The sequence below is a fragment of the Clavelina lepadiformis genome, chromosome 1, assembly GCF_947623445.1.
Source record: "Clavelina lepadiformis chromosome 1, kaClaLepa1.1, whole genome shotgun sequence".
Lineage (NCBI taxonomy): Eukaryota > Metazoa > Chordata > Ascidiacea > Aplousobranchia > Clavelinidae > Clavelina > Clavelina lepadiformis.
Genome location: NC_135240.1, coordinates 18680412 through 18700027, shown reverse-complemented (window position 1 = coordinate 18700027; position 19616 = coordinate 18680412). Strand labels below are relative to the sequence as shown.

The following is a 19616-nucleotide window of genomic DNA, read 5'->3' as shown; positions in this document are numbered from 1 at the left end:
CAAACACACTTCACTCTTTATATACAAACAACATCCATGCAATTTTAAACAAAAAATTATATCTATGCTGATAAAAACTGCCCGCCATATAGGCCAATTACGAAAATTGGAGGAGCAACAATTTTCGAAGGTATCGATATCTTATTTTACTTCGAAAAAACGATAAACATTTTTTAAAAACATAACACATCCGCATATTCGTAACCACGCACATGATCTTTGATCAAATGGTCACTTTATACTACGACATGCTAGGAAGGAGAAAAAATAATACCTTATTACATACAAACTTACAGTAGAAAGGTGATTTAAGGAACAGTATCTTATGTTATTACTTACGTTCATTTGCTAGGTCTCGAATTCTAAACCAATTGCACTTTGTGATAACTAACGGATGGTTACACGAGCAACAGAACAACAACGCAGACAGTTATTAAACTTGCTCCGGTGAAAATAACGGCCCAGAGAATTAAAACATCAAACAAGTAAGATATCCACAGAATATGCTTATTTTTCAAGTAAGTAAGTAACAGCTTCTTTAGAAGAACCCTTTTAATGATAGAAGACGTAATTGCGCAGAAGTATGAATAATTAATATATGCGCAGTAAATAATAAATGGTACGGATATTCTACATGTAAGATGGTTTATTTAGTGTAAAGATATATTGTGCTGCGAAGAGCAACAGAAAAATAAACAGCACGCAAAGAGTAACGTATGCTAGAAAAATAGCACTATGCATGCAGCGTTTTTTCGAAATTAGTATATATATACAATTTCACATGTAAATATGTATTTACTGGAAGGGCTTTTGTACAACGTGTACAAAAGCCGGAGCTACAATGCACAACCAACCTTTCCTTGCATTGGTAATACTTCACAAACTCTCGACCTACGCCACAAAACCATTCAAACACTACCAGTTCTACTGGGATTCTTGTTAGACAGAAAATTAAACCGGCGAGGTAGAAAAGTGCGCATAACAGATGCTTGCAAAAGCGACAGAAAACCTAAGATTCCAACAATTCCAGTCAACATAATACATCGAAAAAAATGTACACGAAATAAAAAAAAATGAAGAGATATTTTCAAACCGAGACGATACGATGGCCGTTCTTGTCATTGAAACTTAGTTGAAATATAAAAACACTTTCAATTTAATAAAAACAAAGTTAATAAAACCAGGTCAGTTTATGAATCAGAGAAATGGTTCTACCCACAAGATATCTTTACAACAGTAAACCAATCAAGATTTTGGTCCTATCACATAACCCATTTTACAAAATACTGCCCAAAAACATTACAAACGCGAATTCACTGCTGTGTAGTTCTTGCAATGCTGCATCGCTCCAATAAACCACCAAAGATGTAGAGAAAAGTATTCTTAAAATGTTTCAACTGTTGGGATCATCGTCGTCAGGTCGAACTTCTTTTACCAAAGGATGTATATTGTCTCCAAACGTTTTCTACATAAAAATATAACACATTAACTCAGGTCAAGCAAAATCAGTTTCCTACTCATTGCTAGGTCTAACACAACATTCTTCGTCCAGGAAAAAGTATAACTTTGCCTAAGTAAAAGTATCTTCAACTTACTTCAACAGTTGAGAAGGCATGAGTACATAACGCGTTCAAAGTTCTTAATCGTGGAAGAAATGCCATTATACTGGCAAACCTATTTCTTGTTGAGTCAGAGTAAGATTGAAGTGCGCAAGCAATAATTTCTTGCTGAGCTTCTACTCGATTCTGATCAACAATATCAGTGCGATCTATTCAATGAAAAGAAATAACGAAATATTAAAAAATCAATTCACAGACCAAGTTTTACAATATCAAGTGAGTGGGTATAGCAACTCAAAAATATAACTTAAATGATAGCACACAGGGCAAAAGGAATTATAACGATCTCAAATACTACCAGCTGAAAAAAGAGCAATAGCAGAAAGAGTGGACATTTCTATGTCATCCAAACGAAGAGCACTGAGATCTTCATGAAATTTAAGGTATGTGTCCGTATAGTCATCAGACATTCCACCTGGTAACACAGTCGAGCAAATTAATAATTGATTCAACTATGCGACAATCAAAGGTATTATAGGGTAACTTAGATCATTTTCAACCTATTTTCTAAAAAGGATAAAAATATGCTTATTCCAAAAATATAAACGAAACTTCTCTATCTTTTTTCGTTAACGAGTTATTTGCAAAACCGTTTTCAAAAAACTGTGCAGGGAGCGAATCTGACGAAATGTCACCAGGGTTGTTGGTGATGGAGCACGCTTCAAGCGCATATGAAATCAATGGAAAGTTGCTGTTGGAAGACTCGTTTCAGCAAATTTAGCGGTCTTGTTGGACAATTATTTTAAATTTTTTTCTGTGATGGATGATTGAATAATTATACGAGGCGATTTTAATCAAACAGTGTTATCTGTATGTTCATTGTGTGGCCTTAGCTCTAGGTACAGTATAACTATATACAGTTTGATTAGGCCTAGCTGACTTTCAGCTTTTCAATAATGTTTAGAAATAAACTTTTAGGTCTTACCAAATATAAAAAAAACATTGCCAAGTTGTTGCAAGTTAAGTTACTAACACTCAGTTGACTGAGTGACTACAAATAAGGTTGACTTGATTGTCAGTAGCAAGATCATGAATGAACAGAGGCTAGCCACTAGCTAGAACTGTAGGCTCAAACTTATGGTCAAGTGCAGAACCGTGTGTTGTAATAGTTAGATCGTATGCTAGACGTCTTCTACTCAATTTGTGATGTCAGGTTGTTCTGCACTAGTAGACCCAACAGTTGAGTGAGAAATTGTTTTGAATTGTCAGTTTTTTAAAAATAGATGTCATGCTCCAGGTTGGAAAGTTTACAAATTGTGCAGGGATTTTAAATCTGTGCGTTACTTTGTTTTGGTAGGGCTAAAAAGTTTACATTTATGAACATTTTTTAAAAGCTGAAGGGCAAATAGGCCTAACAAAGCTATATATAGTTACTGTGGATTAGGCTTAAACTACCTAAAGTTAGGCTACACAATGCACATACAGTTAACACTTTTTGATTAAAAACGCCCCGTATAATTAGTCAATTATCCATCAGTGAAAAAATGTAAAAAAAGCTGTCTAACACAATCACTAAATTCGCCGAAACGAATCGGTGCAACAGCAACTTTCCATTGATCTGATATGCGCTTGAAGCCTGCTTAAACACCAGCAACCCTGGTGACGTCACATCCACTTCTCGAACAGTTTTGCAAATAACCTGTTAATAAAAAAGACAAAAAAATTTTGCTTCCATTTCCAAAATCAACATATTTTTATCTTTTCTTTAGAAAATATGTTGAAAATGACTTCAGTTCACTTTTCAACTGTCATTGCATTGTCTGTTGCGCTATTACGTCAACTTCTGGCCAGCCAAATTAAAGAATACATCCATAGGAAATTGCACATAGACAAGTTTAACCAGAGACTTGAGTGGTGAGGAATCATCGCCAAGTTTAAGTCCTGCAAGGACTTACCTCACACCGAAAACAATGATTCTACCACTGTAGCATAACTTTTCCTTAACAAGGAATTAGGGAAAGATATTATATGGCATCAAAACTGTCTCTGTACTGATATCAAAACACATAAGTTTTTTGAACACGCAGCTTGTAGCAAGATCAGGTGAATATTATCAGATAGCTTGCAATGGATGCACAATTGCACATACTGTACATGCAGTATTGTAACAAAGATTTTCGTCAGAGGTCTGTTTATAACACATAAAAAACCTAATGTTAACATAGCCGCTTATATTATATAACTACAAAAAACTTGCCAACCCTGTAAAAATGACTCCCTTGTGTAATAGAAGTCTGGTCCTAGGGTCAATGCTTTTCTTTCAGAATCATATGTATAATTTGCTTTTAGAAATAAAATTTCGGTGCAACCCGCTTTAAGAAGAGCAATTTGATCATTCAAATCCAAGCCTCTAAAAACAAATCGTATTTACACAACTACATATTTCTGATCACAGTTTATGTCAAATGTACAAAAACTGGCACAACACTTTCTTGTTCGTTGTTGTTTTCGAAACCTGTGCACTGCCATTTCAACCAAATAAAACGAAAAACAAATACAAAAAATGTTAAACTTACAAAAACGTGGGTATTTTTTTGCAGAACTTTATCACTTCTCTAATGCTGTATTCCATGATATCAGTGAAATGCAGAACATGGGCAGCATTAGTCATATTGCTTGGTGTACGGGCAACCATATCAGATGAAAGTGTCTTAATTCTATGAAGAAAAATGTTACGAAAAAACAAATTTAATTAACCAATGAACTAATAGTTATTAAAATGGAACAATAATAAGAACTGCAGATCTGTTTCAATGTTATTTGAATCAATCAATCAAATTCTTTCAATGTTACTCTATTTTTTAAACAAAATCAATCGTTTCAAAAAGCATGCTTATAACAACTTGAATTACATCTCTCATAAACCAGTCTACCAACCGACTGAAATTTGGTCAACTCGTCTTTATTATCGTGTACAGTCGTACTATTGTAAATTAAGTTTATGTTAACATTTCGTTTTAATCCAGTATTATTTATTGTAGCAATAGCCTGTTTTTCATTTAAAACAATGATTTTTCGTTGTCACAGTTATCCTAAGTTTTTTCAAATTGAAACAATTAAAAATGTTAATTTGGTCAATACAATATTGCTTAATTAGCAGTTTAAGAAAAGCGTGTAATAAAAGTTTTCTATATTCAATTAAAAACTCACAAATCAAGAAAATTTGAGCTGTTGCTGGAATTTGGAGACAAAGATGGAGAATTTCCACTGCTAGCATCTTTTTCCACAATCTCACCACCCTAAAACAAGTGTAATGTTAAGATACGAAGTGCCAGCATTATGTAAATACAAAGTGGACCTTTGTTGAATTCCGAATCGAATCAGAATCTTGAAATAATCACTTCGAAAGTATCAAGTACCGCGACCGACTAATATTGCTTGGTAGAAGTAATTTGGTACGGTGATTCAGTAATTTTTTCCACAAGTAATGACGGTATCACCTCTGGTTTTTGGATGGTTAGGATAATGAAGTAATGTTGGCCATGGGATGGTTATACCACTCTCATGAACAGTGATTAATGAACCATGAAATCGAAATTGTAACAATTGTTTATGAAGATAATGTCATTTGTTTCAACAAGTAGAAAAGCAAAACAGGGCTATTAATCAGCAGTGCTGCATAAAAACAATCGCATTGTTGATACAAAGAGTAACATCATGACTGGAATGAGTTCAACTGGACTGAATAAATTTTGACCTAAGAAAAACTTCACATGATCTTTTCCAAGTTTACTTGATTGATATAACTTTAGTAGTATTGATAAGTGCACCTGAAATAACAGACCAGTAATATGTTTTTTTCTACTTCATAAATTGCAATGAAAAGCGTTTAATACTTCTGTTTTAGCTAAAACTTATTAGATCACACATGCCTGGCCTAGAAGCGTTGGTACAATGGCAGTGACATATATATATATATATTATTTTGATTACTCGGATAGTGCCACAATGGTAGACTAGTGCACAATGGTGAACATTTATGCACGAAGTAGTCACAATCACAACACTAAACTAATGCTAAGCTTTCAACTAATCCTCATTAGTGTAAAAGGAAAAATAAACTAAAGAAAAATTATTTACCATAAACTTAGGTATCCGTAACTACCTTAACTTCCTGTTTGATCATGTATACTAGGGCTTCCCAAACTTTTTTGCTAGCGACCCCATAAAATTTGATACAATTTTTCGTGACTCTCCACATTTCATAGTGATAAATAGCTAAAAGTATTTATATGCTTTAGTATTTATCTTCAATTTTGTTAAAACTCGATACTGGTCTGGTACTTAATAAAATCTAAAAAAAATCACTTCAGAACAAAAACAAACGAATAATCACATTTATTAAGATTAGCTGTACAGCATTAGCCTATTCAATGAGACGGATGTGACTGTGTTTCTTTTTTGCACAGCAAGTCAAAACGTGGCTCAATGTTTGTCAGTGCAGGTCTCAATGCAGTTTCAATGTTTTTAAGGCTTGAACGGTACCTTGTTTTGATTGCAGTCAACGTTGAAAAAGCATACTCACATAAATACGTTAAAACAAATGGCAGGAGTACAGTTACAGCTACATCAGACAATGTTGGATATTCTACTCTAACACTAAGCCAAAAAGTACAAAGTTTTTTCTTTGAAATTCAAGTCGCAAATTTAAAACAGAAAAAAAGTTCAGCAAGTTCTTCCTTACATATGAGAGAAGTGCTCGATGCTTTGTTGCTGTACTAGAAATGGGTTCCGGACCCAATCTAATTTGGCAATGTCTAATTCTGGAAGAAAATAGATCCGAAAGTTGTTCACCAAACTTGACAAATCGGCAATTACAATTGCCTTAATAATATCCGATTCCACATTATTTGAAGCCAAAAAGTCTTCTGTGGATGGGAACATTTTAAATGAATCATTTTCAGCATTTTGTTTCCAGATGTTTAATTTCTTTATGAATGCTTCAATTTTGGATTTCAATGTGAAAATATTGGTGTTCTCTCCTTGGACGGACAAATTCAGTTGGTTGAGCTTTTCAAACATATCTGATAAATAGCATAATTTCAACAATCAACTATAATTCTGAAAATGGTGGACCAACTCTGAATTTTGTTGGGATAGAAAAATCATAACTTCGTTTTTCAACATTAACAGCCTTTTTAAAGCTTTCCCTTTGGATAGCCACCTTACTTCACGATGAAGTAAAAGTTTATTAAAGTCCGATTCCGTTTCATCACATAAATTTGCAAATAGGCAGGTATTAAGTGAGCGGCTCTTTATGAAGTTGATAACTTTCACAGCATCTTGTATAACTGCATTTAGATCAGGAGAAGTTTTTTTAGCCGCTATGGCCTCTCGATGGATTATACAATGTGTAAAAGTAACAGGTGCATCACTAGCAGATCACTCTATCATGAAAACCGGCTGTGTGTCCCGTCATACAGGACATATTAAATAAATTATCTACTCCAACACAGTTCTTCCAGTGCAGCCCCACCTCCATGAAAAAATTAACAACTTTCTGAAAAATATCCATTCCCGTGGTACGTCCACACATTGGTTGACAAAACAGTAAATCCTCGTTCATGTCGTCATTGTGATTAAATCTCACAAAAGCCAAAAGATATGCCATATTGGTAACGTCAGTGGATTCATCAAGCTGGATAGCAAATTTAGAAATTACTTTAATTCTTAGAATAAGTTGCTAACGTTGATCATGGCTAATTTCAGAAATTCGCCTGGACATGGTATTGTTTGATAAAGGAATTTTTCGCATTTCATCGGCTACTGCTTTTCCGTGAACAATTGCATTCATTTTAATTGTGAATGGTAAACAAAGTTCTTCACCAATGTTGTACGGTTTCTTAGCTTTAGCAATCAGCCAAGATCCCTCAAACTATTCTCTTGTGTACTCATCTTGACTGGGAAACTCACCTTCAAATGATTGTTGTCGTTTTTCTGTTGTTCTCAATAAGCGTTGAAAAAACTCAACGAGTTTATTGCAGTAAGAATCGTGTTTGGTCTTAAGATGTCTTTTCAACTTGCCAGGTTTAAGACTCTCATTTGCCAATATTTCATTGCAGATGAAACAGAGTGGGCGGTGTTCACCGTTTTCCGATACGAAAGTAAATCCATACTGAGCAACACTTTCATTATATTTCCTATTTTTCGTAGATATACTTGGGCTTTTCTCAGTCTTGGAATGCTTTGTAAGGCTGCAAGTTGGCGTTAGTTTTGCCTATTCTACATTGTCGACAGCTTCAACATTCTCTGCAATAACAATATCTCAACCACTTATCCATTCAGTTTGTTTAATTAAAATCTTTTAAATTAAAATTTTTGTTGTGTCCGTACTCACACTAGCTACCTTGCATACGATTTGTTAAAACTGGTCAAAGTATACTGCTTTGAATCAGATCACTGGCAGTAACTGAACAATTCTTGCGCTCACTAGCAGCGTGGACCGTGCTTCTACCAGCAGTAGCCTTTAGCTAGCGCGCGCATTCACATTGGAAGCAGAGCTAATGTGACAAAACAACAATATTGTGATGAAATAAACTGCTAATAAACTTTGGTAATCCTTCCATTTAGAAACACATGTGTTGACTGCTGTAGTGTGTAGAGTATGGATTATAAGTGAACTTTAGTAATTGTTAGAAACAATGCCAGTAAAGGAAAGTATCATCTAATTTTAGGTCGCTTCGTAGTACGGTCCTACTTTTGTGTGAAATTGAGGTACTCTTCGCGACCCCTGAAATTCTTCATGTGTCCCCGCAAAGGGTCGCAACCCCCAGGTTGGAAAGTTCTATTGTATACTAAGCATGCATTGTTGATGTGTGTAGCTAATTGCAATAGCATTTATTACACTGCGTAATACCAACTGTCAAACAACATGTGAGCAAGTCAATTATATGAAAAATAAGCCTGCATGTGTATTGTGAGAGTTCATAGAAGATTTCATTAATTGGGAATATTTCAAAGGCTAGGATTCTCAAACATATGTGCATTCATACCTCTTATTTTTAAATTTGAGCATTTTGAATCAATTGGAAAACAGATAAAACTTCAAAAGAAGTGGATGGGCAAACTACTTTTTCATAAAACACTAGTATCTAGCAAAATAAAACCTTAAAATAATGCGTTCATATCTTTAAATACATCTACAAGTACAAGAGATGGAATAAAAACAGAATATAAAAAAGCTAACAGCAAACAAACAACAGGGTACACTAGTTCCAAAGAATTTTTTGTCATCGTCATTTCTCACCCTTAAGATGCTCTTGTCTGGAGGACTGTTGCTTTGCAAGAAAGCAGTGCAAATTGTATCCAAAAGATCTTTTTCTTCTTGACTTAGTTCCCTTGGCACCCATGCTTGTGCTGTCCTTTTCATACGATTTGTTAAGACAAGATTTTTTTTGGATTCAATTTGGTCACTAGACATGATACCTGAAAACAATACCCTGATTATACCCCAATTGGGAGAAAACTGACCTGCGTTACAGCAGACACAAATGTCAAAATACATTAGTTAAATGTAATGCTTGAAATATTTTTGTATACTGAATAACTACAATTTTAGCATTTTAGATTGGTACGGTATCATAATCTTTATCCTCAAATTAAGAAAAGTTCTTTGCTCAACTTAAACTCAGCAATGGTACTACTCAAGCCTTGGTGTTTTTGTTCAGAACCATTAATTCAGTTTTCGCTTGACATCGCTCTCTTTTTCTTACATGATAACAATAGATAATCGTATAATTATTCATATCAGTATATTACAGCTGTTTCTCTCAACAGAAAAGTTTAAAAACTCTAAAGCAATATTGAAAACACCAAAATTTTGGTATAGAAAATGACAGTGTAAAATATTATAGTAATGGAAAATGATAGTAAAGATTCTTTTTTCCAAAATAGAAAGCACCTTGGCCTAAATAAAAATTCACTTGAATGAAAAGGTAAAGGATGGTTTTATCACAGACAAGCTCATTGATGTCTAGTCATAAGTAAAACTTGCTTTCATTGAAAGGACCTCTTGTTTAGGATGTATCTAGATAAGCTAAGTGTCAAAGTATCAATCAGCGGCATGCGTGCCCAGTAATGACAACTATACTTTAACTTCATATGCAGCAAATAGCTGTCGAGAACACTTTGGCCGGAGAAAATTGACTAAAACAAACCATTTTCATGTAGAACAAAGCAGCGATTTGGCCCACCTGCCACTCTGTAATAACACCCAAGAAATGTGGAAAGCCAGTCGCTACATGAATGTGCTCAAATATTACACAATTCAAAACTGCTTTACAAAGAGCGATTTTTTTCACTTATAAATTGCATTGAATTTAATCAAGTGTAATAAAATTGTGTGGAGTATGATAAGTAATCGATATAGACAATACTGTTGGCTCGAAGGGAGAAATTACTCAAATATGCTGAGAAACGACATGGTAGATGGTACGACACCATTCAGGTTAGACACCTTTATGCCACAACAATGGTGAATTCTTACATGAAGATGAATTCTTCTCACATGCTCATTGAATAATTTATTAATTACTCAGATTACAACTGGGTTATACATTCACTACAATGCAAATCTTTCTATATTGCAAGCATTATTGTAGGTCTCCAGAAGTAATTTTATTATGTTGTAAACATGTTTGAGCATCACAATAACTGGCAGACTTGCAATTTGCAGTGGACATTTCATTCATCCCAGAACCATAAAAACAACCATTGGTCAGATTCAGACTGCTTCCGCTTCTTACTACCCGTATATGACTATGCTTAATGGTTATCAAAATCAACTCCAGAATTCAAATAGACCCTAAATCAAAAAGTTGGTAATGCAAATGTTTTTATTTTCAAATCTTTTTCGGATCTTGAAGAAAACTAACAAAATGTCCTACCATGTGAAATGCTCATGTGTGTTTTCTTCCAAAAAAAAAACGCTATTAAAAAAAGGAAAAAGATGAAATTGATGAACTACACACATAAAAATGGCAGGGAAATTGCAACAAGCGATGGTTAATAAACCATTAGAATTCGAAAAAATGCAACTTCACTTAATACACTACCTCAGTGTTGATTTTAGTGGAATTTTAGTGTTTTGGTGTCATGGCAACCAAATTTTGAATTGGGTATCCAACATCGAGCTGAATGGATGCCCACTGGGCATCTTTTTAATGGTTGGTTTTCACTGCAAAATAAGGTTGCTCATGTGACTGATGTCTGGACAATGCCATTGTTTAAGGTGTGATCTCTGCTGGACTATGCTACTGGCACAGCTTGAAGAGATTGTATTAAGAGATGTAGTTGCAGGAAATGACTCTGACAATTGTGACCAGACCAGTGGAGAGAAAAAGTACAGAGTGTTTATGAAATTTTAAACCTAAAAAACTGCATCATTGATTGTGGCTGTTGGCAGATTAAGCTTAGTTTGCCAGAATTGGGTATCCAACTTTTTGAAGGGTACCCATTTTGCAAAGCCAGGGTGCCCAAGGGTATCCAAAGGGTATTCACTGCTATCGGTTGTATTTATTTCAAGCTTTGTACTCGTTGAAAAATTCCAGTAAAAAACCACATGCCTACAATAAGACTAAGCAATCAGTAGGGATAGACTGATATAATAATCGGGCACAGTCGATATACAATCAGCGGCAATATTTCGGATATCGGTATCAACCTTTTTTAATCCAGCGGCTGATATCAGATCACTTCATAACTGGGTAACTATAAAAATAGCTATAAAAATGGAAACACGTTGGCTACTTCTTACTGTCCAGAAACATTTTTCAAAGAAACTGATGCAAAGCCTTAAATCTGCTACCACATAACCGCAATTATCTATATCAATTCCCAAAATGACCATATTATATTTTCAAATAGACAACGTAAAGTGAATGCGGTATATAACAATAACAGCAATACAGTATTATATGTCCATATAGTTAAAATTGTAAAAAACCAAAAGGTAGAAAATATTAAAAATCATATTTAAACTTTTTTCTCCCAAGACCATGGCTTCTATTTATTAAGCAGTTCTGAAAATAGTAAAGTGTCCGAAGCAACTTTTTTTTAAAAGAAATGTTTAAATAGGGGTATTTGAGTTCTAAGGTATTACCGTATATGTAACAACTTACAAGTATTGAAATTTCATATATAAAAATACTAACATTCACGTTTCATTCCTATTTGAATGCATTTTCGAAGTCGACACGCCTGGCATTGTCTTCTGTTGCTTTTAGTGATGTTGCACTTATTGTTGTATTGACAGGAAAAACTTTTATCATTTTTAATGCTTCGCCTGGAAAAAAATCTATATTTAATTATGTGCAGAAATACGAGTCTTAAGCCAGTAAAAGTAAGAAATGAAGCCAAATACCATCTCATTCATAGCCTTGAGGGTAATATTAGTACATATATTATACTCTATGAAATACTCCCAATACCAAGCAATAAGTATTTCTACAAAGCTTGCCAACGGACATGACATTCTCTACGACCAGTGATACTTAACTATGATTAACAGTCATTGATTCAACAGTCAAAAGAATTAGCTTCAAATTAGTTCATAAAAGTTTGCCCATGCAATAGCTTTTCCAGTGCAAGATATTGACAAATCAGTAGGGAGCTTGCTGCAAGCTCTATGCCAGTTGGAAAAACTGGTTTTAGCCTAATGAAGACCAGCATCAAATACGTCATGGTGTATTGTAAAATTTGCTTATTCGAGGGCTGAGACAATGTCGGCAAGCCTGTTAGACCTTTCAAAATAATTCAAAAAACACACAACCAAACGTTTCATCAACTGTGCAAAATGACATTGCAATCGGTCACTCTGACGGATGAACATGAAAATGATGTATTTAAATTGGAAAATATTTTTGAAAAACTTCATGATAAAAGTGCCCAGCAGTGGAATAAATTCATGAACATGAACCTCAAGAAAAGAGAGAATGACTACAGTGCTTCAAATGCGGACTTTATGGTCTCAATGTTGTCAAAAAGGTGAAAGAGTGAAAAACATTTTAAACTAAAACCCGACTTAAACTCTGGACTGAGATTGGCATAAACATGCCAACATAAACATTGATGAAAGTTTGGTATTTTCTCTGAATGCCACGGTGGCTAATTTGCTAATGTAACAGTTATTACTAAACATTACCAAACACCATCAGTAAAATATCAAACTGGTATTTATTTTGTGCGTACTGATGATAAACCTATCATTATGTTGGGCGAATTGATGTCAAAATTTAATTAGCAGGTTGTATAAAATTTTGCGATGCCTATGTATACTTATGTATGCTTATGTATATTCTATTGCTGAACACTGTATTTTGGGAATCGATAAGAATTGTTCACAACATAACCAGTGTACTATTGAATACAAAAAATGTATATTTAGAAGCGGAGGTGGCACCATTTTTTTACCAAAATTACAGGGCTTAGCTAAAAATCAGGTTATCAATTTTTGCTTGCATTCTTGCCTATGCCAAGTTATTAATACCTGAAACATTTGGTGATCAAACAGGCATGACTGAGGTAGATGTTTTGATAAATTGCATTAACCATATTCAAGAAAAGTGGATTGTTGCAGGTACCGAATATATTTCTTCCACTCATGCCAAATTAGTCCAGTTAAAGCCATCAAATGTTGAGGTTGTAAGTCCTAGCAAGATCTTCCATTGCAAGGATTGTTCCAATCACAGGTGAAGGCAACACTGAATATTCAACTGTTTGCTCAATTTTACCTATTACAAGAGACAAGTCCACTAAGTGCTAACGTTGAGTTAACTGCACTGTACGGTGAGTTTTGTTTGAACAAAATGAAGCTGTCAGAAGTAAAATGTCCAAAGGTGGTTCTCTGTATATATACGTTTGTGATATATTTTACTGCATCCTTGCAAGTCATATTGGATAGGCAGAACTGGTTAATCATTTAATCGAAACTGAAACAATTGTCTGGTGTAGTTGTTTTTGAACTCAGACCTCGGATCTCATTTTAAATGTTACTAGCAAATCACAACAAAGTTCTTTGACAGACGGAAATCTGCTCTCACCTGCCACAAAGAGCTATGAGTTTAATGCCATGCAATTTGGTCTCTGTGATGCACCGTCAGCCTTCCAACACTTGATGAGATAGGTACTGAATGGTGTTAGTGTATTGGCACGATTTCTAGTTTGGATGATATTATCTTGTAGAGTCGTATATTTATCGATCACAGGGAAGGTTTAGATAAATTTCACAAGACTTCGGCAAGCTGGCCTAAAACTCAGAGCTTCCAAATGTATGAGTACCCATAATTCATTAAAGGTATCATTTCATATTTCTTGGCCAGTGCATTATATCACACGAAGGAGTTCCATGCAACCCATAAACAGTAGAATATATTTCTACCAGGCCTATGGCAAAAACACCAGAAGACATTTGTCAATTTTAGGCTTATCATGCAGTTATGGAAAGTTTCTTATACAATAATGTCAGATTGAACAGCCCTTTCACAACTTAGCAGATTGAAATTAACAAATTATTTCTGAACCATAAAATTTGAAAAACATATCAGCTGCTAAAAAATTTCCGTTCTCCGATACCCTGACCTATACAAACCGTTTATTGTAGAAACAGTACACAGACACATGTAAAACAAGTGTCGGTTATGTTTTTTTGCAACTAGTGGATTGCAAAAAATATTTCTTATGATAGCAATTAGCTCACCAAAACTGACTGAAATTAGGAAGGAGTGAATACAGATCGTTCTTGTGTTAAAGTTATTCTGATGTTATTAACTGAAGAATTCCTACTGAGAATGGGGTAGAGAACATGCATCTCATTGAAACCAGAAGAGATTTATGAAGTATGGACAATGCATCCACTCATTTGATTTCTTGCTCAACTTAAACTTTAAATTAGTCCACCATGCAGGAAGTAAACATACTAACGCTGACTCACTAAGTTGTCAAATTTGTTCTGGTGATACTTCAAAAGTAAAACAATTAACTCAGTCGTTTTAAACTTCAATAGCCATAAAAGTCCAACTACAGCCAAAAACTGTGAGGCGTGTTTTTAGAAGCATCTGAATGATCAGAAAAAACATTATCAAGCGCAGCAAGAAAATGCTGTTTTGCAGGAGCTATTTGAGATTTTGCATCTAGCCCATTGCAACTGTCTTTGGAGGAAATTAAGCCATTGCTGTTTTGCCTTCCCAAGAAAACTGATGTCGGTAGTCAGTACTGTAATTCCTCCAGCTTACGATACGAAAGATACTTCTTATGCAGCATTGAAGAAACTGTTCCAGTGAGAAAAAGTGATCATAGTATGTTGTCCAGGTTTCAGAAGCATGCAAATAAATTGGCACCAGGATTGCTTAGCAGTAGTACACAAGGGTATTGGTTTCTTTCTCCATTTCTTTCTTTTGTTGTAAGATGCTCGTGGGTGGGGAAGAATTTGTCTCTTAAGTTGGTATGCAGGCCAGACATGGAGGAAGCCTAGCCACAGACAGCAAGTATCGCCATGAAGTCCATACTCTGCTGTCTGTGTGGGATGCGACACTATTATAATAAGCATATTGGAAGACCTTTAGTATGACATTGGTTAGTTCAGTGATATAGTTGAGGTGCCTTAGGGTAAAAACTCCTATCTCATTGATCCCAGATAGCAAGTGTCCTTCAACAATGTATAAAATACTGGCTATAAATTTATGCTCTACACCTTGGTCTAGGAGATTGGTAATAACTAATAAGTAATTTTCAGTGATACTTAATTAGTTTAAAAAGCTAGCTTAACTAGCGTTTGTCTACATATAATGCAACAAAAACTATTTGATATCAACAATTTTTCACCATAGAAATTTTAGGTATGCCTGCTCATGAGCCATTGTTTGTTTTCTTACTGATGTAGTATTTTGAGTGATGTGCAAAATAAAATAAAACCATACTGTAACAATAACATATATTGCACCTGAAAAATCCTTTACACCCTTCACATGTTAAGGCATTGAAATGATAACCAGTTGCTTTATCATTACAAACACCACAAACTTTCCATGAATCGTCACTATCATCATCAAAAAAGACTGAATCTGGGTCTGGCGGATCGATACTTGGAAATACCTTGTTGTCACAGGTGCTGAGGAAATACATAGACACTGGGTAGTAATGTACAGTTATACAGTATGTTGCACAAATGATCACTTTCCATTTAACATAGGCAACAGCAAAGTAATTTAAAGAAATGAACAGCAGTTTTCCGTAACAAATATTATCTTGTACCTTTGATGATTTCTTCCAATGGAGGTTGTGGCCTTAACAAGGGATCTGCTAGCTAAATCTTGAAGTTCTGTGACAAATGTTTATGCTATTTTACAATAATATTTTGCAAATGCAAAAGTTCAACGTACTGATACATAAAAACATCAGCTGTAATCAAGAAAACGACAAATCTAAATATAATAATTAGTGCAGCTTATTATTGAAAAAAAAAACATTTAGACATATTCAGAATGTTTCATAAAGCTATAAAAGAACATAGTTAATGAAGCACAGTTTAAATTTTTGAAAATCCCCAAGGCAATAGCCAAATTGTCAAAACAAACTAATCTGCCAATATTAGTGAATGGTAGTAAAATGTATTTCATGTCATCACATGATTGTGGAAGTGAAATGATCACTTCACTACTAAAATGTTTAGTATCCAAAACAGTTGCTGTGATTAGCAACATTGCCGTTGGAATTTACAATTAAATACATATTCTCAAATCACTGCCAAAAAAGGCTATTAAAAACCAAAAGGCATGATTTTAAAAAAGTGTACAAATTTTCATGTGTAGAGGTAGACAGTTTCTTTATGCTGTAAACAGACTATTGCAATTTATAAATAATTGTAATTTGAGTAATGGCAATTACAGGTTTGCTGTTCTCTTTTCACTGTTGCATACTTTACACATTTTACATAGGACCTTTGTTTCTTGTAAGGACCCATATTCTGTATATACGTGGATGAAATCTGCCCCCATTCTGTACAACTTTCACAACAGTACTTATATAAATACAATTGTTCCTGCACAAAGCATCTCAGCTGATTGTGTTGCTTACTAAGCAGTGTTACGTCACTTAGCTAAAAAATTCAGAAAAAAAGCCACATAATGCAACGCATCATGGTAACAGAAGACTTACACCCCTGGGTGATATGTACACGAAAAAATCTATCAGACTTGAGCACCAATACTGTGCAGCGTAAAGATTTGCAAATTGCAATTGTGTCAAATTTTCATGTCATTTGAAGCAAAGTAATAAAGACAAGCATAACAGGACGTGATATGACAGATGAGTTAATTAGCACAATAACATTTTATGGACAAGTCAATACACCTTCTAATTATTTTGTCTGTTTTTCAGCAGTAAGGAGTCCAGAAACGAATTGGAAAGTGGTTAAGACCCAACCTTGAAAAGCACATAACCTACAAACGTCTTTTATTTTAACGTTTTGCTCAAAACAATATGCAATTAAGGGAACAAAAGTAGCAACTGAGACCAAAAATCTACTGCAATAATCCAATTTACTCATTTAGACAGTGTGCAACGAACGATGTTTTTACTTGATGGTGGGCCAGGGTAGGATTTGGCAGTGAATTAGTTTTGTATGCAATAAAAACATATACAGTCAGTCCTCGTTAATCCGGACCACTATGTTCCGTTATAAAAAGTCGGTTTAGCAGGGTATCCGGATTATCAGAAAGCGAAAAATCAATCAATCTTGCAAATGTAGCACCGTGTTCAAAAAGCAGTATGCACCTTACTCCAATTCAAAGTATGCGTATTAGTTTAAAGAGTGAAACTGCAACATTATTATGCGTAGATAATCGGCTATTGTGTTCGTCAACAAACTACTGTATCTAGGACAATCGTGAATCATTTTCTCTTCACTCTTAATAGTCCGGTTTATCAGAGTTTATTGCTATTGATTTAGCATATTTGTTCCAAAACTTTTGTGTCAGAGTCGGACAGCGGGGTTTCCGGATTAAAAGGGTAAAATGCAGAGGAAGAAATTTGTTCCTGGCAGTTTTGTGTCAGATAACAGAGATTCCGGTTGTTTGGGGTTCGAATTAATGAGGTCTCACTGTATATCATATGTGATTAATCATGTGCAACTAACGAATTTCATTTGTAGTAACTTTTAGATATAAACCAGTAATGGAATTTGTAGTCCTGATAAACAGCCAATACCCTTTAAAACTAAACTTTGACACAAAAAGGTGTGAGTTTTGTGATTTTCTATGATATGATATCAATTACAAATGAAGTAAACCATATTTAACTAATAACTACCCATAGATGATAGCGTAAATGGTCCCAACCGAAATCCATCACTAGCTGCTGGGTGAAACGCTCTACAAGCTGAAAGAGACTCATCTTTTTTCAATATGTTCGTCTTTGGCATGAAATCTTGGTCTAAAGTTTGCATTTAGGTTTAGTTTTTAAACTCTTCTTGCTACTTTGAACCCTATTTAAAACCGCGTTTGTAGTAGCAGTAAACAGGTAGCACCTTAAACACAGATTTATTCATTGTAACTGTAAAACAAGCAAAAACGGGAAAACCTTCTCCAAAAACACTAATTTCCATCCGTGTGAAATGACAATTAAAACAAATTAGCCACATAAAATCCAAACATTATCAGTGATAAATAAAATGAAAACAATCAACACAGCCTGTTTATGGTTGGGGCTGAACAAAAACCTATTTATCTGGTTCAATTGTACCACTTTTGATCCAAGAGACACAGGTAAACCCCCTTTTAGTCATTATGACTCCATAATTTTTACCACCTTTTATATAATTCCACCTTTAGCTGTGTAACAATAAAATTGAAAACAAAATGCAACGCCTTTTTAATGTAATTGTATTATTAGGAATACTTTTAAGATCTAAGCAACTTTTGAAGGCTGCAACCATAGAATAACTCCAATTAGGCCTATATATAATTAATTATAGTTTATAAACCATTCCCATAAAGGAGTCTTGTGCAGCATTTGTTGGTTCATTCAGCAATATACAATTATACATGTATCCTAATTATGAGAATACTTCACAGCAAGCTCTAACTGCATACATTTAAAATATGCAATACGATATAAAATAAGTTAATAATCTAATAAATAAATTACTATAAAATCAGATGCATATATACAAAATTACAGCTGAGACCAGTTAATAAGCCTACCTTCTGGGCTGGATGATGATTGATCACCAGTGTAAACTATGTTGTCTTTATGACCTCTTTGAGACTTGAAGTTAAAAGACATGTCAGGTTCACATGCAGGTTTAGAATCCTGAGAATGTGGATTATCAGAATTAGTGGGTGTTGAACGCTGATACATGTGATTGTAAAGCGAGTCCACCTTCATCACAGAACCAGCAGTCATCATCATTTTCCATCTACACTGAAACTAAATTAGGCTTGCTGATGATAATGGACGATTCTTTATGTGACATAACAAGCATCAATAGCAGAAGTACAAAAACTTAACATACCTAAAAAATAACAACTAAGCTTTATTTAAGATATGGATGACTGTGTATATAAAAGCTATACTGTATATTAAATACTAAATCTTTTGTCAACAACGGCAGTTAATTATCTAAATGAATTAACCTATTACCTGCAGTTAAGGAAAAAAAAATTTTTGGCTCGGCCAATATTTACAATAGCCATTACAAAATCTAGGTCAAAGATTTAGGTTTTCCTATAAACTTCTACTAATATGCCTCGGGCATATCAGCTCCAGAACAATGTCAGACTTTCATGATGCTTTAAAAACCACATTACATTGGTGGTGTGATAGAAATTGCTACGTTTACAACTTAACATATCATCTGCAATCCAATACTATCTAAATATAACACCATGGTGCCAGTGTGTGAACGAAATAATAAATTACAACCTATACATCTGATGTATTTTTGTTTAAAAATCAACACTTCTATATAAAAAAAAGCTACAATTAGTTTCCACACTTGCGCTG

The 19616-nt window shown here is 34.4% G+C and overlaps 1 protein-coding gene across 2 annotated transcripts; it reads right to left on the bottom strand.

Moving 5' to 3' along the window:
• On the bottom strand, positions 1-19149 carry LOC143445414 (vitamin D3 receptor B-like). Of its 2 annotated transcripts, XM_076944501.1 has the most exons (12): positions 18815-19149; positions 17922-18044; positions 15867-15933; positions 15556-15723; positions 11771-11901; positions 8866-9044; positions 4770-4858; positions 4136-4276; positions 3821-3969; positions 1918-2034; positions 1596-1768; positions 1-1465 (listed from the first exon to the last, which is right to left on the bottom strand). In XM_076944501.1, exons 1-12 carry the CDS (start codon positions 19020-19022, stop codon positions 1394-1396), a joined length of 1617 nt encoding a protein of 538 aa, XP_076800616.1. In that variant the 5' UTR covers positions 19023-19149; the 3' UTR covers positions 1-1393. The 2 variants fall into 2 exon arrangements, with proteins under 2 accessions (XP_076800616.1, XP_076800626.1); XM_076944511.1 differs by lacking the exon at positions 17922-18044.
• Between the last annotated feature and the right edge of the window lie 467 nt (positions 19150-19616).